A 24,131-nucleotide genomic window follows, 5' to 3' on the forward strand; every position below is an offset into this window, starting at 1 on the left:
TATTTTACCTTCTTTTCTTACAACTTAGTCTTTGAAATCTGCCATGTATTGTACGATTGAAGTACACTGCAGTCTAGACAAGCCACATTTCAAGTGCTCGGTCACCACGTGTGGCTTGTGCTCATGACTACCGTATTGGACAGCACAGCTCCTGAGAGTTCACCTGACAGAGAAAATGCACCACCACGCCTCCCTCACTTGCGTGGGATTGTAGAGAGTGGGTCCAAGTGATAAGCATACAAGATTCCTTAGTCCTGCTTCTGTTTGATCTAGTACAGTATAGGCCAAATATCACTCTCTCCCTGCCTTAAGTTATCTCATATAGTTTTTCATGTTTGATATCATAAAATGTGTTTTGATTTACAAAATCACTTTTCTGAATACCCTGGGGTACACACATGAACTGACTGCGTGTTAAAGAGCATGAGTTTTTAGCATTAAGCAAGCTGATTCCTATTTATACTCATCATTATGACCTCTGTCATTTAGGATTCAGAATCTTTACCACAGATATTGTACCAGCCATGTCCCATAAGAGAAAATTTTTAAGTATGTTATATATAATTCATCAGCTAATATTCTTTGTAAATATATGAGAATATTGATAAGGGAAATCTTTTGTTTTAGATTTTTTCTCAAGATGATCAGAATAATGTGATACCTACAGAGATGTAAAGGAAGATCCATTAGGAATACGAAATTTAACCTGAATGGCTTAGAAATGCTAGAATTAATACTTACAACACATTTTATATATATAATGACTTTCTAAGGGTGACTGTAACATTGCAGGATGTCGTTGCTTGGTTTTGCTTGATTTTTAATATAAACATGTAGAAATTCTTTATAGGCCAGAATATCATCGTTATAGTGGCTGGAGCAAATTTACTTTTGAATACTGAAGACCTGAGGGAAGCAGCCAGTGCCATTAGCAGAGCCAAAGTAATGATCTGCCAGCTAGAAGTAACTCCAGCAGCTTCTTTGGAAGCCCTGAGAATAGCCCACAGCAGTGGAGGTAATTCTACACATTTGTCCTTCTTTCTGTAAAAGCTTTTATCACTGTCTCAGTGAAAGTTAACCTTTCAAGTTAAGCAAAGCCATACTTTTTCTGCAGTAAAATATTCTTTCTCCCATCTGTGAGATTCACTGTCTTCCTGTAGTTCTCGATAATGTTAGAAAACCTTAAAAATAGTGAAAAAATAACATGAGTAGCATTTCTGATATTTTGAAATACAAATCTCCAATCTAGTTAGCAGAAATAATTCAGGTAGTAACTAGAATCTTTGAAGCAGCCCATTGTCCAAGATACACTCTAAGTAGTAGAATGAGTTCCATTCTGACAAGCAGAGGTTAAGCTGCAGGTCATGTATAATCACTGCCCAGGTACATTTGGGTAAATATCTCAACGAACTGAAGATTTGTTCTTTCTCCTTTTTGTAAAACTTTATTGTCTTTTCTATAAACTACAAAAGATTATTTATATGTAATATTTTCTTTGTTGTCAGTGTCCTTTAAGCAGCTTTTTGTTTTGTTCGATCTTTGACTTTGGAAATTTTCAAACACACAAAAGCAGGCAGAATTGTATAAGGAAACCCATCACCCAGCTTCAACAGTCATCGACTCGTGGCTAATCTTGATTCATCTGTTCTCCCACCCACTCCCCTTCTCTCAACCCCAGCACATAACCAACTTTTTAAAACTCCAGATAGTTTCTTTCTGTTTGCTTCTTTTTTACCACCGACTAGTGGGGAAAGTGTCTTCTGAGTTAGAATCCCATTTCTGTTCCTTGTTAGCTTTGTGGTCTTAGCAGAATTATCTGATTTTTCTGAGCCTTGTCTGTTAAATGCATACAGAAATACTCCCCTACAGAATTGGTCTAAGAATGAAATAAAATATGATGCCAAGAATGGTGTAGTACTTCTCAGTAAACACCAATTTTCTTTTCTCTTCCACGTCTCTCTTTAAATTAAAATTAGGATAATATCCTGATCTCAGCACTCTTTGGTCAAAAAAATCAAAATAAAAAGTAGCCACTCTAAGACAGTGGCTTCTCCTTGATATTGTGGCCATAGTTCTGTGAATTATACTAAGAAGGAAATAGGGAGAGAACCACATTGACTTTTCCAGATAAAACTTTCTCATCAAGATACAAAACCAAAAAAAAGAAGAAGAAAAAGAACAGTAAGTGTGTGTATGTATCTGTGTGTTTATATAAGTGATTCTCTCAAAGTGTATAGTGTTCTACATAGCAATAAATGGAAAATAAGTTACTGAAATGATTTTGTGGAGAATTTTAAAATGTATGTCCTGATTTAACAAATTTCCTCTTGGCAAAACAACATGCTGTGGCAAATTCTCACTGACATTTAATGTATTTTTAATGGACTCGAAGCTGTCAGAAAGAATTTTAAGCCAAAACCCATTTGGTTACATTTTCTCAGGGTGTCACAGATAAAGTCTAAGGCTTATGGTGAGCATTCTCTGCAATGACTGCACTCATCGTAATCAGGTGATGTGAGTACACCGTGCCACTTCATTCATGCTCCTGTCTTTCCTTGTACAGGTCAAAGTATATTCTCATGGAACTTCTTTTTTTCCTACTGTCCCTTGCTTCTCAGAGATGACTGTTCCCTCTGTCCTAGTCTAATGGCCTGTCACCTACCCATCTTGTGGCAGAGAGAAAGGTACAGGAACCACAGTTGAGGAGCTAACCTCTCACAGGTGAGGCTAGAGTTACCCGGAGGGACAGGCAGCCTGACTCGGGCTGTCATTTGTGTGTGTGGGGGTGTCCAGCAATGCCTCCTCCATCACCTGCCAGGCAGTTCTTCTAGTCGAGGAGCTGGAGGATCTGGGGCATCAGGAATGGGTGAGGGTAGGTGATGGAGGGCCAAAGATTACCTAGCCTACTTCACATTGTTACTGAGAGCCAGCATGCCTAAGTAGTGATTCTGCATGATCTTTCTTATATAGTAATATTGGAAGTAGTAATTCCTGCACTTATATGTACTTTACAGTTTATAAAGCACTTTCATATATATTTGATCCTCAGAAAAACCTTATGACAAAAATATGGCAGGCATTCTTCTCCCAGATTGAAGGGGAGAAGACAGACTCGGAGAGGTTAAGTAATTAGCTCAACCAAGGTCACTGTAGAAACCAGGATTCCAGACTCCAAGACCCAAGTTCTGTATCCTAGAGCACATTTTAAGTAAAGAAACTGCCACATCCCATTGATATCAAGGAACTGAGCCTTTATGAAGAGTGTCTCTAGAAAAGTGAAATCCATGAATTGTAACAATGCCCAACATGTAGCCTAAGCTTTGAGTGTTATTACTGCTCCAGTCACAGAGACAAGACCCTAGAGTGTTCTCAGCAATGTGTCCCCTATCTGCAAATGCCCATGCACACAGGAGCCTCTGTCTAGAACTCAACTGGTCCCCATTTGGTAGTTACCAGTCAGACACAGCTTAGATTTTATACTATGAGTGGTGTGTGTGTGTGTGTGTGTGTGTGTGTTTGAATTTAATGCATCTTCATTCTCACCTGAGAGAAGAGTGGTATAATGAAAGGAGCACTGATTTGGGAGTCATGAAGTACAGCTTTGAATTCAGGATCAATCACTTACCAAATAGGGGTCCTCATGCAAGTAAGTCAGTTCCTTGCACTGAGCCTCATTTTATTCTGTGAAACAAGGGAATTGGACTGAGAGCCCTCACAGTTCCTCAGTGTCACAATGTGAGAATGGGCTGATCACAGAGCAGGCCCGGCAGAGCATAAAGACCTGTTGAGTGCTGAGTGTCCTGTCCATTACCCCACAAGGCTGCACATGTGCCAATCAGCATTATTCCATCTACAAGGAAGATGGTAAAATCCATGTCTCATCATCATCTATGGGTTTATTATCACAACTCCCTTATCTGTATACTTATCTGTGTACTTACAAGCAGTGACGTTTGAATTAAACACATTGTATAACTGGATTATGTATCAGTTGTTAAAATACAGAGGAAAAGACCCCCCGCCTTCACCTTTGAATATACTTTCTCAGAAATCGCTCTCTTTACCAAAATGAAAGCATTGGTTTTAAACAGCACCTGCAACACCAAAAATGACTTGGGAGCCCTCTACAGCCCCCTCCTCTCTAGGTCACAGTGGTGTGAGGTAGGCCCACGGCAGAGCTGGTGGTACAGCTGCTTGTGATGAAATTATGCCTGTTGGTTCTGGTCTTTATATCCATTTCAAAGCAAATGGGACATTACAGGAACAATTATAAATAATTGAGATTGTAAGATCGCCAAGATTAAACTCTAGGTAGGATACAAAATATCTTTTAATGACACTTTAGTCCTTTTCCATTTGGCAAACAGAATTTCTTGGCTGGCCACCTTGACTTTCACAATAACATGGTCCAGCACATAGCCCAAGCTTTGGGTGTTTTTGATGGTCAAGTCACAGAGAAGGACCTCTAGAGTGGGAGACTACCAAGCCAGTGTTTTGGGTAGCCCAACCTTCCTATGGTTTCTTTACTTAGGGTGATTTTCTTCCCCTGTTTCTCTGAGCTCGTTATTAGGGCCTTCTTAACTGTCCAGCCCCCTGCCCTCCATGGTGACATCATTAAGAGCTTCCACCTCATTTTCCTGTCTTTGCGCCTGTACAATTGCCTCCCTGGGCCTCACCAGTTCCTGACTGACATTATTGCACCAGCTATTGACATGCTGTTAAGACAACTGGGAGTTTAGTCCGTCATACATTGTAATGAATAATAATTACTGTTGGGTGCTGTCAGTCACCTCTGCAACTCCAAGTTACTCCATGGTACATCCTGTGTTCTCTAGTTTTGCATGGTTCCAGGATGACATCAGTTTTTTTTTTCATCTTGACTATTACAAATTTGCATTCTTCTTTGATGAACTACATCTACTAGTTCTTCACTTTTTTTTCATCATGGTAAAGTATTCATGCTTATTTATGGTAGCATGAGCCAAAGAGACTCCTTTCTTTATGGTATTTTCACTTTTCCCCTAAATTTAGTTATTAGACTCTAAGCCTATGTATCCAGTTTCTTTTGGTAAGAATGCTTTCCCTTGGTAAGATACAGGCAAATAAGATTTGCTTGATTTTTATACAGTATTTACAGGCAAATTAAATTGTAGAATTTCTCAATCCAGCAGTTGTTGCTTAAAATTCAATGTCACTGTTTCTTTAAAATTTGTTTTTGGGACTTCCCTGGTGATGCAGTGGTTAAGAATCCTCCTGCCAATGCAGGGGATACGGGTTCGAGCCCTGGTCCGGGAAGATCCCACATGCTATGGAGCAACTAAGCCCATGTGCCACAACTACTGAGCCTGCGCTCTAGAGCCAGCGAGCCACAACTACTGAGCCCACGTGCCACAACTACTGAAGCCCACGCACCAAGAGCCCATGCTCCTCAACAAGAGAAGCCACTGCAATGAGAAGCCTGTGCACCACAATGAGGAGTAGCCCCTGCTTGCCACAACTAGAGAAAGCCCATGTGCAGCAACTAAGACCCAGCACAGCCAAAAATAAATAAATAAAATTTTTTTTTAATTTGTTTTTATTGTGAAAAATTTCAAGTATGGTAAACTCATATATACTCTCATTTAGCTTCAACAATTATCAACACTTGGCCAATCTTGTTTCATCTATACCCCAACTTATTACTCCCATCCCCCATTGCAACCTTGGATTATTTTGAAGCAAAACCCAGACATTACATCATTTCACTCACAGTGTACTCATTTTTTCCATTACATCATTTCACTCACAGTGTACTCATTTTTTCTTTTTTTTAATCTGTTATGTATCTATACACTAGCAATTCTTTTTTTTTAATTAATGAATTTATTTATTAATTTTTGGCTGCGTTGGGTCTTTGTTGCCGCACGCCGGCTTTCTCTAGTTGCAGCGAACGGGGGCTACTCTTTGTTGCGGTGCACAGGCTTCACATTGCGGTGGCTTCTCTTGTTGCGGAGCACAGGCTCTAAGCATGCGAGCTTCAGTAGTTGTGGCACACAGGCTTAGTTGCTCCGTGGCATGTGAGATCTTCCCGGACCAGGGATTGAACCCGTGTCCCCTGCATTGGCAGGCAGATTCTTAACCACTGTGCCACCAGGGAAGCCCATGTACTCGTTTTTTGATGTGAGATATTATATATATTTTAAGAATTATGTCTTTGCATGATGTATAGCAGTTAATCTGTGGTCAGATTTATTCTCAGCCTTTTGTAACTACGCACTTATTAGTTTAGTGAGTAACCTCTCAGACTTTTCTCTTCTATGTAAGTGTATAAATGTAAATACACATATAGTTATGTTTTATTTGTTTTGTTCAAAGTGAGGGAGATCCTACCATAGACTTTATTATAAAACTGCCTTTTTCACTTATAAATAAATTATACAAGTCTTTATGTGGCAAAACAGAGATCTGCTTCATTCTTTTGAACAGCAGCAGGGCATTCCATTGGATGTATGTGTCATACCTTTTTATCAACTCTGATAGATACTTAGGTTTCTTTTGGGTTTTTTTCTGTTACAAGCAGAGCTGAATGAGCATCACTGTACTTCATCTTTGCAGGCCTGTGTATGTCTGTAGGACAGGGTTAGAAAAGGAATTGCTGGATCAAGGATCTTTTAGGATAAAATGGAACTTTTATAAGAAGAATGGCTCTACCCTATTGTTGCATACTGATAGCTTGCTCTAACTTGTGCTCAGAGCTGCTGAGTGCAGCTTTGAGGATCAGATTAGGTGAGCAATGGTGTTTCAATTTAATGCTTGAGGAAAATAGGGAACAACATATTTATTTTGAAAACCTAAAAAGTAAATGGGTGTCTTAGAATGCTGGGCCATGATGGCTTTTATGCATAATTGACATCTCTGAGACCTTGCAGGAGCGGGAAAACCAATGAGAGAGATTTTTGCCAGGCTAAAAACTCCATCAGAAGGCAGAAGAGATGGGTGGACAGGCGGGGGTGTTGGGCTATGGGTAAAGGACAATATAATAACAGTAATAATCCTTTATTTTTGTACAACACTTCATAGTTTACACAGGGCTCTTACATCCATGTTCTAATTTAAGCCTCACAATAACCCTGTGCAAAAATATGAGCAGCCAAAAATATACCATAGAATTTCTGTGGGTGGACATTCTGGATTCTAAAATAATGAAAATATGGGAATAGTGTTAGCCTATAAACCACTGGACGAGACCCACTGACTGAACCAAAATGTTAAGTAAGACCAAAGAAGGTGCAGCAGTAGATTAGCTAGCCTCCCCAGGCAGAAGTAGTGGACAGCTTCCACTAGTCACATGCTGATACACATCTCCCTAGGAATGTGGAATGCATCAGCACCAAACTAGCCAGGGAAGAGCCACGTGGAGAACTTGTCAATGTGCATGCTCACTGACCTTACCCCCAGAGATTCTGATTCAGTGGGTTTGAGGTGGAGCCCAGAAGTCAGGCGTCTTAATAAGCTATCCTAGTGAGGCTGATATGCAGCCAAGTTGGTGAACCACTGTTCTAGAAGAGTCTCTGGGGACTGCAGCTAGAGAGTTTTACTCTATGAGTCTATAGTAAATTAAGGTTACTAAACACACATAAGTCAGTGGACCTGGGTAGAAGAAAGAAGACCAACCAATCTAGTTGGGTACTCTGGTGGATAAGTGTTTTGACATAGGGAGAGCTTCCTATGAATATAAGTTCTAAATACTTAAAAAAACAATTTACAAAGTTCCAGAACAAAGGCTGTTTTTAAATATCGTGAATTGCCATGGGGGCTTGTGTTGCTATGGACAAAGTCCTGGCCTAGAGAGGCAACCACTTTAGAAACGACCAAACCCTGGACTTCAAGCTGGAGGACCCTGGGTAGGGACCCAGCTTAACCATCTCCCAGTGTTAAGACCTTAGACTGACCTCATCTCTCTGAGGTTCACTTTCCTCCTCTGAAAAATGTACTTCTTCTAACACTGCAATGGCCGTGACATTCTTATTTTTCCTCTTTCTGCTGTCCCCATCCATCCTCCTCTTGTAGTCTGAGCTAGCTCTTAGCCTCTGATTGAATTTCTCCTCCTTTATCAACCTTTCCTTTACGTTCCCAGATTGCCCACAGAAGCCAAGACTATAAGCTTTTGTGTGAATGTGTATGTTTGCATGAGTAAGTGCAACATATTTGGAAGACATACATAGGTGTTCAAAACGTGGATATGTACATGAACTTCCTACTTACCATTCTTACCAGGAAATTTTTAAGCTCTTCATTGTTTCCTTTCTATCATCTCTTTTTCACTTTCCTGGAAAATGGATTTATGAACTAGCCTTGCATCTAAGCACTCACAGTAACCCACAAAAATGTTCACCAGCCTGCATGTTCACATTTATACATGTCCTTTCATGCCACAACATTCAAATTTTTCTTTAATGTTCTTGTTGTCCTTTGCCATAACTTGGTAATCACCTTAGTTGTAAATATTGATGCTTGCCCTTGAAGCTGAAATGTTGTAAAGTAAAAAGTAGAGCAAATGGACATAACAAGGAATTGCTACTAGGCTATCACAGAGATTGAGGATCCAGACTTTTCTACATCTGTAACTAAGTTGATTTTTTTTTTTTTTTTTTGCCGTACACGGGCCTCTCAGTGTTGTGGCCTCTCTCGTTGTGGAGCACAGGCTCTGGACGCTCAGGCTCAGCGGCATGTGGGATCTTCCCGGACCGGGGCACGAACCCGTGTCCCCTGCATCGGCAGGTGGACTCTCAACCACTGCGCCACCAGGGAAGCCCTGATTTTTAATCTAATGGAGAAAATGGTTGTACTTGGGGATTTCCCTTACTCAATGTCCATAAATGCACCATGTTAAAAACGATAACCACTGAACCCCTTTTTCACTCCTTTGTAGTAAAAACACTGTTCAACCCAGCGCCTGCCATTGCTGACCTAGACCCCCAGTTCTACACTCTCTCAGATGTGTTCTGCTGCAATGAAAGTGAGGTAAGGATGGAAGGTTTTGCTGATTCCTTGAGAAACCAAAAGACTTTCATGTACGTGGATAAAGCAAAGAATCAGGACTTACCTCATCAACTTGACTGCATGTGAATTCTTGGGCATAATGAAAACAGATTTTTTTGGATGACTGGGATGTAGAAAAAAGGAAACTAGTGAGTCCTAGAAGAAAAAGGATTCCCTGAGTCATACCCATAATTGGGCATTTATCAAACCTCAGCTAATTTTAGTCCCCACCCTGCCCTCATACTATTAGTTTCTGTTTTCTTTTTTAATCATTCCATATTGTATGGGCTAATTACTGTTAGTATTAGAGTTGCCAGAGATAGCAAACAAAAATACAGGATGCCCAGTTAAACTTGAATTTCAGGTAAATAAGGAATAATATACTAAACATACCATAAAATTATTTGTTGTTTATCTGAAAGTCAAGTATAACTGAGAGTCCTATGTTTTATCAAGCAGTGCTAACTAATGTACAACACTGGAGCATTTGCATTCTGTTGTGAGGACCCTGTGATTACACTGGTGGACAGACAGAGGTTCTCCATTGATGCATGGGAAGCCCTGGTGGCCACTCTGTTAGGGGAGCACCGTCTCAGTCCACCTGAGGGTCATAATGTATATATCTGCATAAAATCTCTATCAATATATTCATATTGTGCCATTCTAAAGCATTTTAGAAAGAAAATTTCAATATTTTCCCTCTTATAGGCCAAACAGTATTAGACCAGCACTCTCCTCCAACACCGGGAGGCAAGACATATTATACAATGCAACATACAGAGAAAGTTTATAATTAACGAACTATTAGTTTTTCATTTGGTGCAAAGGCTGAATGAAGGTTTCTAGGATTTCCTGACCTGCCTTTTTATTAACTTCATCTCTCAGAACATAAAGGAAATAAGAAAGAAGACTGCAACAAGGAAGCTAATTTTAAGAAGCCACAATAGGTTATGCAATATTTTTGAGCAACCACCATGGCCAGGCATTGTGCTAGGAAACAGGAATTGCTGGAGAGAGTGACCATTTCACAATAAGAAGTTAGATTACCCTCCATGCCAAACTGGCTTAGATTTCCCTGCTAGATACTTACAGAGCATCTCTAATGATTCTTCAAACACTCATCACAGCTTGGACTGCTTGTTCAATACCTCTGTCTTCTCCTGGGAAAGAACAGACATCTCTTATTCACTGTTGTATCCCAATGGCTATCTATTGCTGTATAATAAATTACCCCCAAATCTAGTAGCTTACAACAACAGGAATTATTTCTTGTCTGTCATGGTATCTGTGCATCAGGAATTGAGACAGGACACAGTATGGCTTGTTTCTCCTCTACGATATCTGGGGTCTCATCTGGAAGACTCAAAGACTGGAATCATCTGAACCTTCTTTCACTCACATGCCTGCTAGTTGATGCTGGCCATTGGCCAGAACACTTACACATGGCTTCTGCTTGTGGCCTGGGCTTCCTCACCATATGGAAGCGAGGTTCCAACAAGATACAGTCTCCTGAGAAGGGGTGAGGGAGAGAGAGCGCAAGAGCCTGGCAGAAGACATGGTGGCTTTTATGACTTAGCTTTGCAAGTCACACAGCATCTCTTCTGGCCCACTCTATTGATTGACGTAGGAAAGTCCACCCTGGTACCCCACCTCTCAATAGAAGGTTGTCACTGTCACAGTGTGAAAAGAGCATGTATGATGTGATATATATTGATAGTTATCTTTAGAAATTATCATCTGTTATATTGTACTCTGCACAGAGTTGGCACCTAGTAAATGCTTATTGAATGAATGAATAAATGAATGAACTCTGGTCTTTAAGGAAATTGATCTCAAAGGGAACTCTACTCAATACTCTGTGATGACCTATATGGGAATAGAATCTAAAACATAGTGGATATATGTATATGTGTGGCTGATTCACTTTGCTGTACAGCAGAAACTAACACAGCATTGTGAATCAACTATACTCCAATAAAAATTAATTTTAAAAAACGTAATAGAAAAAAGAAAAATTTTTAAAGCTTAACATTCTCATAGATGACTTCTAATCATGATAACAATGTAAATTCATGCTTTAAGATATTCCCTCTGTGCCACACACAAACCATTGATATATAAATACTAAAAGAGACAATGAAAATATACTCACAAGCTCAAAAACAAGATAAATAACTCCACAGATCAGAAATGGAACAGAATCACAGAGATCCAGCCTTGGGTGTGCTGTACTCCAGTCCCAGAAGCTGGCATAGGTGTGTGGAAGTTTGCCTCCCATGGGTAATGGGCACTGCAAGTGTGCCACTCATAGGAGACTGGAGCAGTGCCCAGGCTAGAAACCAGAGATGCTGGGCTAAGGCTTCCCTGCTAAGGAAAAAGAGTGGAAGAAGCTGCTATGCCTGCTGCTTGAGGCTATAACATATAGAAAGCTCCCAACCTGCAGAGACAGGAGGACAGAGAGCCTGCCTCTGATCAGGAAGAAAACCAAGCCAACTGATGACATAGTGACTGGATTGGCAGTTAGTGCCAGTACCCCCCAGAACAGGAACTCTCTGTTGCCGACCTAACACCTGGCTCTTGTTTAGAGACCCTTGGGGACCTAGTGGATGCAGCTGTAAAACCACTAGAAAGGCAGGGATAAACCTGATTGGAGTGAAATGTGCAGACTCTCCAACTCACTGCGAGCAGAGTGAGCCTGCAGATGAAGAAATGTACTGCTGCTAGAGATCCAGCAAAATCAACAATCTGAAGAGAAATTTGCCCAAGATGAAATTCAAATAATAAAACAATGCAAAAAGACTTTAAAATAAGTATGATTAAGATTCTCATTCTTTAAAAAAGGAGAAGAAATTGTGAAAGAAAAACAGAAAAACAGTCTGTGAATATGAAAACCAACCAATTAGAAGTCCTGAAAATGAAAAAGTCATTGAAAAATTGTTAAAGCACTCATTAGAAAGATAAACATCAGACATGAACTGAAAGAGAATCTTGATCAATTCACCTGGAGGTAGAAAACTCAATTCACCTAGAAAATAGCATGGAAAGAAAAATAGTTTTAACTGTTAAAGAGGAAGTTAGCAGCCTGAGAGGCTTCAACATGTGTCAAATTGGAATGAAGGAAGAAGAGAACGGAGGGAACTGAAGAGAAGCTATGTTAGAGGGAAAACTGCAAGGAGTTTTCTAGAACTGAGAAAAGGCATGAGCTCTCAAAAGATCAGAAGTGTGTTAAAAGTACCGCATAAGATAAATAAATATAACTTTCTGCTAACATACATTTTAGTGGAACTGCATAAAATCAAGGGGTTTAATAAAGATAAAAATATTTTTACATAGCCAGAGGAAAAAGGATTACATGCTTGTAAAAGGGGAAAATGGAAAAAACCAAAGTGTCCATGAAAAAGAAAACAGATTTTGTTTAAACTGTAGCATATATCTGCAGTATGGAATACAGTGCAGTTTTTTTAGAAAGCTACATATATCAACACAAATTTTAAAATGTTAAGGTGAAAAGTACAATGCTAAATAATATATATGGAAGATATCATTTAACTTCTTTAAAGAAAACTACTGGAAGCAAATAAAGTAAAATTTAATAAAGTAAAATGTATTAAAGGTGGGTGGTAGGTACATGAGTGTTTGTGCATTATTTTTCATGTTCAAGATTTTTCATTAAAGAATAGCTGTTTAAAACGTTTTTAAAAACCAGAAGAAATTGATATTTCTGAAAATAAACTATCCAACTCAACACAAATATCCCAGTAATGAAGATCAATGCAATACTTATAAAAAGAAAAAAGAAAGTGGCCTCACAGTATAACCCACACAGACTGAAAGAGAGGGTCTATGGAAAAGATGGTAAGGGCGGGGCTGGGGGGTACATGGTCAAGTTAACGAAACACATGCTCCTGGGAAGACTGACACCGAGAATGAGCAGACACTGTGGGATGATTTACAGGCACCAAGAAGGGTTAGTCTGGGCACATTCAGAGCAAGCACAGGAAGGGATATACCCATTCTTAGGAAGAGACAGTATGTGATTAAACTGTATTAGAGAAAAGACAAAATTTGGTTATAAGCTTTCTAAGTCAAAAAGTATCATATAATGCATCTAGTCCAGTGAATTTTCAGCTGCCAATCCCAGAACCATAAAGGTTCCCTGGAGATGCTGGGCGGGTACCTGGGGGATGAGGAAGCAGGGCTGCAGCCCCTCACCCCTACTTCATCCAGAGGATTTTTTATATTCTAGGAGGAAACTACTGATCCTGTCCAAGCCCTACATTTTACAGACTTTATGTGACTTGGGGAAGTTTCCAGAGTTAGTGAGTAGTGGAGGTCTCTGAACATCAGCACATTGCTTTTTCTGCTGTATATCAGAGCCTCTCCTACTCTGCTTCCATTTGCTCAAGCAAAACAAAAGAAATGAGTGGTCTGCAAACTAGTAATATGCAAAAGGCATTATGGCCCAAGAGAAGCCTAAAAGAATTTAAGTGTGAAATTTATGGGTATGATTTATACCAAAAATCATTGGCAGTGGCCCCTTCCTTTCTTCTTTTCCTCCCTCCTCACTTCCCTTATTTCTTTTGTAAAACTCTCTTTGTTCCTCCTTACTCTTTACTATGAAAATCATCACAAATAAGGAAAAGCTGAATGGGCAATACAGTGAATACTCATATCCTCTCCACCAAAAAAGTTGTTAACATTTTGCTGCACTGGCTTCCCCTCTCCCCTGTGTGTATTTATTTTTGTTTTGGTTGAATTGTTTGAAAGTTGTAGGCATGATCCCTCACCCCTAAATACTTCAGCTTGCATCTCCTAAGAGGAACCACAATACCATTATCACACCTAGGAAAATTATCAGTAATTCTATACTGTCATCTGATATTCAGGCCACATTCAAATTTCCCCAGTTGTCCCAAGAATGTCTTTTATAGCTTTTTTGTTGTCATTGTTATTATTGTTTTATTTTATTTATTTTCCTGAGCCAGTATCTACCAAAGTTCCCCACTGCATTGGTTGTTATGAAAAAGAAGGGAGACATCGCCTCGAAAAACAGATCTAATCTAGAAGCAGACCCAGTTACTTATTCTCACCACAGTTTCTTTTCTTTTTGTATGTATTTCAGGCTGAGATTCTGACCAGCCTTGAGGTCAGTAGCCCCTCGGATGCTGGGAAGGCTGCGTTGGTGCTCATGGAAAGGGGCTGCCAGGTTGTAATCATCACCTTAGGTGCTGAAGGATGTGTGATGATGTCACAGAAAGAACCTGTCCCAAAGCACATTCCCACAGAGAATGTCAAGGCTGTGGATACTACGGTAGGTTTTTCAATTTCAGAATCCTTTTTGTCCCTTGAAAATCGTCATTTAGTAACTAAGATACTGTACCTGAATTTTTGGATCATGCAGTAGAGGCCCTTAGAGGTAATATGGGGGAAGCGGACAATCAGGCAGGAGAACTGTATCTTAACCTTTTCTAACCCACTGTAGGACTTTATACAAGTCACTTAACCTCTCTGAGTCAGTTTTCTCATCCATAAAATTGGAATATCAGTAAAATTATAACCATATTACCTATATTCATTCATTCATTAAATATTTATTAAATACCTATTATATGCCAGTCATATATTAGGTGCATATATATAGTGATGAACAAGACAAAGTCTCTGCCCTCATGGGGCCTAGATTTTAAACAATAAACACATCGCTGGGTCTTACAAGCCTCTTGCGTGGAATGAAATCACAAGGACCACTGGTTATTATATTGTAGTAATAATAGCATTACTACGTGCTTACTGTGTCTCTTTCACATACCTCTCATTTAATCTTTACAACAACCATATGAGGCAGGTACTATTATTATCCTCATTTTACAGATTTAGAAACTTGCTCTAGATCCTAATGTAAGGAAGTAGCAGAGCTGGAGGTTCAAAACTAAGACACTTGTGTGAGGTGCTATGTTAAGGACAAGCAGGTTAAGTGGACAAGTCACGGCTACAGAGCAGGGATGAAAAGGAAACAAGTTAGAAAAAGGCTCAGGGTTCCTCTAAAGCTGGGGAAGTAAAAGTTATTTGCTTATGGCCTAGACTAGAAAAGTAAGTAAACATCAAGGACAAGAAATTAGAGTTGAGGAAGAATAAAAATTTTAGAGTTTTTACCTATAAGAAACTGACATATTATTATTTATAAAATATGTTTATTTCTTTGCTTAGAAAAGACTTTAAAATGTGGGTCATTTATCAAAAAAAGAAGCCTAAGGGCATCTGATGAAGTTTTAGTTAAGAATATGCATTGAAATAGATAAGTGCAAGGAATGCTTTATTACATGAAATTACATCCTGATTGCCTTTGTGTGTGTGTGTGTGTGTGTGTGTCTTTTTTTTTTTAAGTTACTTATTTATTTTGGCTGCGTTGGGTCTCCATTGCTGCATGCAGGCTTACCCTAGTTGAGGCGAGCGGGGGGCTACTCTTCGTTGCAGTGCGTGGGCTTCTTGCTGCGGTGGCTTCTCTTGTTGTGAAGCACGCGCTCTAGGCGCATGGGCTTCAGTAGTTGTGGCACACAGGTTTAGTTGCTCCATGGCATATGGGATCTTCCCGGCCCAGGGCTCGAACATGTGTTCCTGCATTGGCAGGCAGATTCTTAACCACTGCACCACCAGGGAAGCCCCTGATTGCCTTTTAAAATGTGTTTTATCAGGAATTTGATAAATTATACTTGGCGATGTTATTCTCATCATATTTATTTATTTCTGAAACCATTAGTTTTTCTGTTTTGTCAAGGACAGTAACCTGAATTTGAGAGATTCCTTATTAGTTCTGAAGTCAATCCTGCATTGGACTAAAACTATTCCAGGTCCTGAACTAAAGCAGAAGAGTTTGTTCTTCTTTTGCTAAAAATAAAACGAAGGGTCCTCATGAAGCTATTGGACCTCTGTGACTGCCCAGAAGTGGCTCAGCCTCTGCTTTCAAAGTCTGTGTCAGTCACGACTCCTTTTGCTCATAAGCACCAGGAACACAACTCAAATGGCTTACACAGAACAAGGGATTTATTTGGTGCACATAAGTGGAAGGTTCGAAGGTACGGCAGAACGCAGAAGCTAAACCGTGTCATGAAGACTCACTTGCTCACGCTCTCTCTGTCAGCTCTGCTTGCCTTTTGGTGGGCTTTGAGCTCAGACAGGTGCCCTCCAGGTGGTGGTCCCTGGCAGCACCCTACTCACACTGTGCCTCACATCATGCCCCCATCCCCAGTGTCAAATAAAAATCAAAGAACTCTCATAAGAGGATGGGAAATGGATACTGATCAGAGTAAAACCACCCATGCCCACCACAGAACACTCATGTAGAAACGCACTGCTTGGGCATAGGATTAAGTGATGGAGAAACTGGCCTTGGAACTGTTCAAATTTGAATCAGTAGTAATAATCCTCAGTAATTTCATGTTGAAGGATTGGATTTCACAGATCATGATGGATTATAACTTTGAGCATCTTATGTACAGCGATGTGCACCAAGGAGGTTTTCACACTTTGCTGATACAGTTTTGTGCTCTTTCATTTGGTTCCTTAGCACTTGCAGTTAATTTCTAGGTTTCAGGAAAGGTGAAACACAGTGAGAGTTCAGAGAGAACAGATTGCTTAATGCTTGGAGGCAGGAGAGAGAAAATGGGATCGGGAAGATCAGGACGCTGGATCGGGATCAGCAGGTTTTTTCTGTAAAGGGCCAGATGGTAAAGTTTTAGGCTTTACAGGCCATATGCATACATGCTCTGCTACAAATACTCAGCTCTACCGTGGTAGCATGAAAGCATCCACAAACAATTTTGTATGCTATTGAAATTAAGTTAGTATTAATCTAAACTAGATTAAGATGTTAATTGGAATCACCAGTGCAATCACTAAGAAAAGAACCAAAAAAAAAAAAACACCTAAAAGAAACAAGACGATTAAAATGGTACACTAGAAAATATTTAACAAAAACAAGACGGTAATGGAGGAATAGAGGAATAAAGAAGCTACTGGAAGATATGCTATTGTAAACTGGGATAAAACTAAGACAGGAAGATATGAGATCCAGGAAACAGGTGATGCAACTTAAGAGAGAAGTCAGTGACAATGAAGGAAAGTTCCAGGACAATAGCTATGCAGGAAGCCCGTGCCCCGTCAGTTCAGAGTAGAGCAGGAGCATGGCGGGCTCTGGAAGGAACGTCTCCCGGAAACAAAAAAGAAAAAAGGAAAAAGAAAGCAATAGTGGAATATCCAGATATCCAGTGTGTTTGAATATGCACAAAGATTTTTAGCTCTTGTAGAATTTGAGGATGAAGTAGTAATTAATATGTAGAAAACTGAGGAAATTTTTAAAAAAAGCAAATTTTTTCCTCTAGGTCATCTGGAATCTAAGGGGAAAAGGTATGGTTAAGTAAATATAAATTTTGTACACCACATGGCTATGAATGCATAGTCATAACAATGTAAGTGCCAATTATTGATTTAACCAAAAATAGAGATTATAATCATACTGTGAAAATGGAAAGATAAAGTGAGTGTGTATTTGTGTGCACATAGGGGAAGATAAGAGAATTAAATGCTCATCTTCCATTGTTGGAATTCAAGAGATAATATCTAAAACAGATTTTTTTAAAAGACAACAGTATAAGCATACTACCAGAAATAGAAGATAAAATCAGAAGAAACCAGTAAAAGAATTTAAAGTATTTGCCTCATAGAAATAGGAGTGGAGAGGGATGGGCCATTTACACTTTAAGCTTTGTCTTTTTAAACTATGAATACAGATGGCTTCGATTTTTTTTTTTAAGGCAAAACACAATGAGATACCAGTTCACACCCACTAGAATGGCTATAATCAAAAACAGATACTGTTGACTAGGATGTGGAGAAATCAGAACCCTCAAACACTGCTGATAGGAATGTAAGATGGTACAGCCACTTTGGAAAATGCTCTGGAAGTGCTTCAAAAAGTTAAATTTAGAGTTACAACAGACTCAGCACTTCTACTTCCAGGTATATAGCCAAGAGAAATTAAAAAAACATATGTTACACAAAACAAAACCTTATACACAAATGTTCACACAGCATTATTCATAATAGCCCCAAATTGAAAACAAACCAAATTTTCATCAACAGATAAATGGAGAAACAAATTGTGGTATATACATATGATAGAACATTATTCAGCCATAAAAAGGAATACTGATACATGATACGGCATGGATGAACATCCAAAACATTACACTAGGTGAAAGAAGTCGGATATAAAAGGCCACATACTGTATGCTTCCATTTATATGAAATATCCAGAGTAGGTAAATCTATCGAAACAGAAAGTAAATTGACAGCAGAGGCTGGAGAGAGGGTAGAATGAGGAGTGACTGCTGATGTACACAGGGTTCCTCTTTGGGCTGATGAAAATGTCCTAGAATTAGATAGTTGTGATGGTTGTACAACCTTGTAGATATACTCAGAACCACTGAATTGTGCACTTTTTTAAGGGTGAATTTTAGGGTATGTGTATGATATCTCAATTGAGAAGACAAAGGACAAACAAAAAGAACAAAAAGGCATTTCACTAATGAGTGGATACTCTCTAGATAAAGAATCTTCTACTTAATTGCTGTACTGAATCTACTGACTGGGCGCTTAACATCCCCCCAGTGGAAGCGAGGTGACACAGGAAACAAGGGTAGTTATTTTCTGGGTGTAGTCTCCCTCAGCTTTTTCATGCTGTCTTTCTCCTCTCATCCAGCACTCATTATTAAAATTCTTGCCTGTCCTGCACACAACTGTTCAGCTTCTTCATAAGTCTGGTAAAGAGGAGCTAATTCACCTGGTGAGTGAGGAACTCCCAGGGAGGCATTTTCTTCTCAACAGATGGGCTCCTTCCCTTTCCTGTCAGGAGGGTGTCACTTGCTCTCAGGCAGTTTGTAACCTTCTCTCTTTTCTCCTCCTCATCCCTTATGATGTTACACCTTCACAAAACAATCCTGCTGTGCAACCTAAATATAGCCAGTTTTTATTTGCCAATCATACTGGCATGGATGGTGGAAACCTCTTTAGTTAGTTGGCACGTTGTCCACTGGAGACAGCCTGCCCTAGCGGGAGCCATCGCCTGCTCTACGCTGTGCCTCTGCAGACTGCTATATCCAGTTTTGCCTCAGTGTTAATAGTTGGATATATCGCCTCTATTTTTACATCTGTTTTTCCCCTTGTACTAAAGTGAGATGGTGGCAGTAGCTGCAGATGTCCTCGGCTCAGTTTGGAAGACATGACAGATGTGTCTCTTCTCCCATCTCTGGCGCTCATGTCCTCACTCAAGTCCTTGCAGCCTGAAGGTCAGGGGCTTTGCCTTCTTGTGTCCATGACTGCACTGAATATTCGCTCCATAGTCAGAGTTACACACATATAAGCATGGTGACACTTTAGGATTACTGTGATAGTGTGATATATTGTAACCTTAATTATCCTTGGCCTATAAGCTCTGTAAAATTCCTGATTTATAAATTTCCTCATGTAAATGGTTAAGTCCTAAAGTCTACACTGACACTCTTAATTTCAAGAATTCAGCCCCTAAGCTAAATCTATCTTCTCAAGAATCACTCACTTTGTAATAAATCATCATAATTCAGGATATGTAAAGCCAGAGTAATCAAAGGCAAGGGGCAGGGGGGACTCATTGTCCCTATTTTTTATTCCTCTTTCTTTCTATCCATTGCATTTGAGTCGTGTAGTATTCACGGTTATTGGTGAGGCATGAGGCAGCATCAGCCCAGCTGCATGGATGTCCCCAAGGGACAACTTGGGGCTGGAGAAGCAGCTCCAAACTAGAGACTGCACCAGTAGGAAGTGGAATCATTTCAGTCCCAGTTGGCGTGGAAGCACTCATGAGGGCAGGGTGATTGCTGGGGCTAGTGGATTACCCACAGTTTTCCAAGGTAACTCCTCCTTGGTGTATTCCCCCCATCCTGGGGTCTGGCCTTCTGCCATCCAGGCTGCTCACAAGCATAGGCTCCCATTAATCCACTTCTGAGGTACCATCCAGAATGACAGTTCAGTCATCCAACATCCGAAGTGCCATTATTTCCATCTTGGTGTGACCTTCCCCCCAGCCTACACCCTCTTCCCATCCCCAGCCACCTGGCCACTGGAAAGCCAAACTAATTTTGTCAGATGTAAGTAGAACGATTGAATTTAGGTGCTCTCAAAAGATGTTTCTCAACTCCGGCAAACTCAGACACTGTTTCCTGCTGAGCCACAGTCTTGCTGAGAGGACTGAGTACTCACCAGGTCTCCCATGGCACTGCCAGAGGTAGTCTTTGTGACGCTCCTTAAACTGTGGTTCCCCAGCAAACCATTCTTTCTTTCTCCCACCTCCTTCTTTCTGATCAACATGTACATTCCTTGCATTTGTTAATAATTGGTGGAGTTGCTGAGGGGACTTTGTAGCTCAGTAGCCATTTTGTCCTTGAATAGAGATTTTGCACATTTCTGTCCAGAAGCTTCTGTTATAGCCAAAATGTTTGAGTGCCCCTCACTGTTGATTGCCAATACTTCAGAAAGGGTTGGGCCATAAAATACAGTGGGTAAAGAATGATAGAATCTTCGGTGCTAAAGAGGTAACTATAAAATAATAAGACTAACTGTATCTCCATATCAATTTATTATCCAAGAAGTGACTGTTGTTTCCTTCAAATTTTGACTTAGGAGAATTAAGTATATACTGATACTGCCAATACTCAAAGTACCTTGCGAAATGCTCTTTTAGAATTGCTTTGAGAGCCTTCATCACCTTTACCCCACCAGTCACTCTATTATTTTTTTTACTTTCTACTCATGAAATTAATACATGGTTAGTGTTCAAGAGGAGAAAAGAGCAGACAACACAGAAAGGTATAAAAAAGTCCGGGGCCTCCCTGGTGGCACAGTGGTTGAGAGTCCGCCTGCCGATGCAGGGGACACAGGTTCGTGCCTCGGTCCGGGAAGATCCCACATGCCGCGGAGCAGCTGGGCCCGTGAGCCATGGCCGCTGAGCCTGCACGTCTGGAGCCTGTGCTCCACAACGGGAGAGGCCACAACAGTGAGAGGCCCATGTACCGCAAAAAAAAAAAAAGTCAGATATTCATGATCCTATCACTTAGATGTAACCACTGTTAACATTTTAGTGTAAATCCACCTAGATTTTTCTATGCATAATTTTGAATATCTGTACTTTGGAATATCTGTTAACAGCAAACTTGAATATTTGCAACAGCAGAGGATTAATGTGTGTCATTATGGGAAGGCTCTACATCCCCAAAAATAAATGAAACATTTCCTTAGAATAAAGTAAGTAGGCAATTCACTGAAGAAGAAATATGAAAGATAAAGAAATGAGACACTGTTCAACCCTACAAGAAATTAGGAATATGCAAATCAAAATAACAGTGAGATTCCCTTCATTGCCCATCAGGTCAACAAAAAATAAAGACTGATAATGTCAAAGTCCAAACAAATTGGAAAAACACATGCTCTCATATAGTTCTGGTGGGAGTATAAATTCATAGAATGTTTTTGGAAGGTAATTTGACAATACCAATTTTTAAAATACGTTTTCCCTTTGACCCAGTATATCTCTTTCTAAGAATCTGTCCTACAGAAGTGTTCACATATATAAATATTTGTACAAGAATGTTTATTTCAGCTTTGTTTGTAATAACCAAAAAATCGATTAGACAGGTCTACATAATCATCAGTAGGAGAAGGTCAAATGATAATAGTATGGTACCATTGATTTAAAAATAAAATAAAATAAGCCTAGCTATCTGTAAGTAAAAGTATAATTTAAAATCCAAAACAAACAAAACCACCAAACTTTCCCATTACTCATGGGAAGGGGAACAGGATGGGGGATAGGAAAGTGTTGAAAAGGAGGACCTCTGCATTCTGCTCCATATTCTTCTGAATTGTTTGCATTTTTCCATAAACCTGTATTTTTCACGTATTACTTTGAAATTTGGAGTAAAGATGATTTGGGGACATAGCAAAAAACTATTTGGAGCCACATCTAGCAAGTAAGATAGGTGATATCCTTTCTCAAAGGGCAAACTGGGCATTATTTTCACAAAGGAGCCAAATTAGCCACTGTTCACTCTTGATCTCATAAAGAACCTCTCAAGCTTTCCCAAACCTCTATATGTGGAGGCTGAGTAGCCCTTTGACTTAGGATGACCTCTGAATGGAGAGTCCTGATGCCAAAGAAATAGATCCACATGGCTTTCAGATCCACAGCACTTCAGCCTCTGTAAATCTGGATATTTCACTACACACTTTTGACAGTTTTTTTCTTAATCTTTCTAAAGAAAAAATTTCCCTCAAAAACATGTTATTTTATACAGTTTCCTTTGGAAATATCAGAATAAATGTCAAAGCTGCACTGTTTCTGTTCATCACTCAAATGCACGGCAGGTCTTCAGAGAAACTTCACTCACGTTCAAGTTTTCTTTCTGAATGAGTCTGTTGATATATCTCGGTTTAACTCTTAAACCCTCATTCTCTCAACTGATAACAGAATGAATGATCTAGACTTTGGCTTTGCCACATTTCTTGGTCTTTGGCTAATGAATGACCTGGAGGAGCTATAAAAGGGGCCAGGCTGTAGGAGATGCCTCATGTTGAGGTACTTAATATTTCATGTACTTCATCGTACATATACCTCTGATTTGAAACAGACCTGAATGGAAGGGCTCATGAGGGATGGAGGAACATATGTAACACAAGCCCTTGGACTGAATTGTGCTCCCCCTAAAAGTTATATGTTGAAGCCCTAACCCCCAAAGTTACTGTATTTGGAGATAGGACCTATAGGGAGGTAATTAAGATTAAATGAGGTTATAAGGGTGAAGCCCTGATCCCAATAGGATTAGCGTCCTTATAAGAAGAGACAGCAGAGAGTTCAGTCTCTCTGTATGTGCATTCAAAAAGTTCATGGGAGCACATAGCAAGGCGGAGGCCTCCTGCAAGCCAGGAGAAGAGGCCTCAGAATGAAACTTATCTTGCCAGCACCTTGATCTTGGACTTCTAGCCTCCAGAACTGTGAGGAATACATTTCTGTTGTTTAAGCCACCTAGTCTGTGGTATTTTGTTATGGTGGCCCAAGTAGACTAACATATGCAAGAAAGCAAATCAGCATGCTTCAGAAGTGACCTAAAGTGAATGCTGGAAAATCAGCTGTTCTGTGAGAAAATAAGCTGAGGCAAACTAACAGGATCAGCCTAAATCACCTTTTTAGTGAAGTATCTCAAGAGTTTTTCATATGGTTCAACTGTAATCATTGGTCCTGGTGGCTAAGGGCAGATGATGTCCTGGGTTCTAATCCTGATTTAACTAATAACTAGCAGACAGTTTGGGGCAAATGACTCATTATGTCTGGGGCTCAGGTTGTGCATCCAAACATGATGTGTCTGGAGTGGGTGATCTCTGAGTCGTCTTCAACCTCTGAAATTCCTTGATTCTTACAGATTCTTGGGGACATAAGGATCCTTTGGCTAATAATGAAAAGCAGGGCACTACTCTAGGCCAGGCATTGTGCTGGACTCTTTATGCATTTTCTCACACACTCAGAACAACCCTGCAAGACAGGCTAATGCCCACTTTAGAGAGGAGGAAGTTATACCCCCAAAGGTAAACAACCTGCCCAGAGTCATCCAGCTGGTAAATCGGCAGAGCCAGGAATTGGTTCTAGGTCTGTCTGCCTGTCTGCCTGACCCTGACATCCGTGTCCTCCTTACCACACCCTCTTGATTTGGTGGCAGTCTGCCTAGCGTCCAGTCTCTTCTATTTGGCATTCCAGCACTGACTCCTTGCCACTTGTCATGCTATAGGCTTCTGTAAGTTGCTCCATTTCTCTAGATTTTCAGAAGCTTCCACTCTTGCTTTGTGCAGTACAGTGCAGCCTCACTTAAATGCAGTAACTCATATATAGTCTAAGAACAGTGCCTGGCTCATGTAAGCACTCAGTACATCTTAGCGCTCATTAGTAGGTCCCCATGTGCCTAAATGTTCACTTTACCTGGATATCTGTGGGGAGGTGGGGCGGTGGCATAACCAGGTAGCACGTACCAGGA

At 40.1% G+C, this 24,131-nt stretch overlaps 2 protein-coding genes across 8 annotated transcripts in view; one reads left to right on the plus strand and one right to left on the minus strand.

Moving 5' to 3' along the window:
* BABAM2 (BRISC and BRCA1 A complex member 2) overlaps positions 1–24,131 on the minus strand; it is a 491,572-nt gene that overhangs the window by 464,629 nt on the left and 2,812 nt on the right. For 2 of the 4 annotated variants that reach the window (XM_079940869.1, XM_079940870.1), the window contains exons 3-4: positions 10,112–10,181; positions 9,086–9,177 (exon numbers count right to left, since the gene is read on the minus strand). The gene's annotated coding sequence lies outside the window, so the exon portion shown is untranslated. Of the gene's footprint in view, positions 1–9,085; positions 9,660–10,111; positions 10,182–24,131 lie in introns of those variants that run through there. The other 2 variants (XM_079940873.1, XM_079940872.1) reach the window with 2 other exon arrangements.
* Positions 1–24,131, plus strand: part of RBKS (ribokinase) — a 74,080-nt gene that overhangs the window by 27,190 nt on the left and 22,759 nt on the right. For 3 of the 4 annotated variants that reach the window (XM_079940881.1, XM_079940879.1, XM_079940880.1), the window contains exons 5-7: positions 851–1,015; positions 8,912–9,003; positions 14,144–14,332. In XM_079940881.1, the coding sequence (XP_079797007.1) occupies positions 851–1,015; positions 8,912–9,003; positions 14,144–14,332 (446 nt within the window). The remainder of the gene's footprint in view (positions 1–850; positions 1,016–8,911; positions 9,004–14,143; positions 14,333–24,131) is intronic. The other variant, XM_079940882.1, reaches the window with a different exon arrangement.

The sequence above is a fragment of the Stenella coeruleoalba genome, assembly GCF_951394435.1.
Source record: "Stenella coeruleoalba genome assembly, chromosome: 13".
NCBI lineage: Eukaryota > Metazoa > Chordata > Mammalia > Artiodactyla > Delphinidae > Stenella > Stenella coeruleoalba.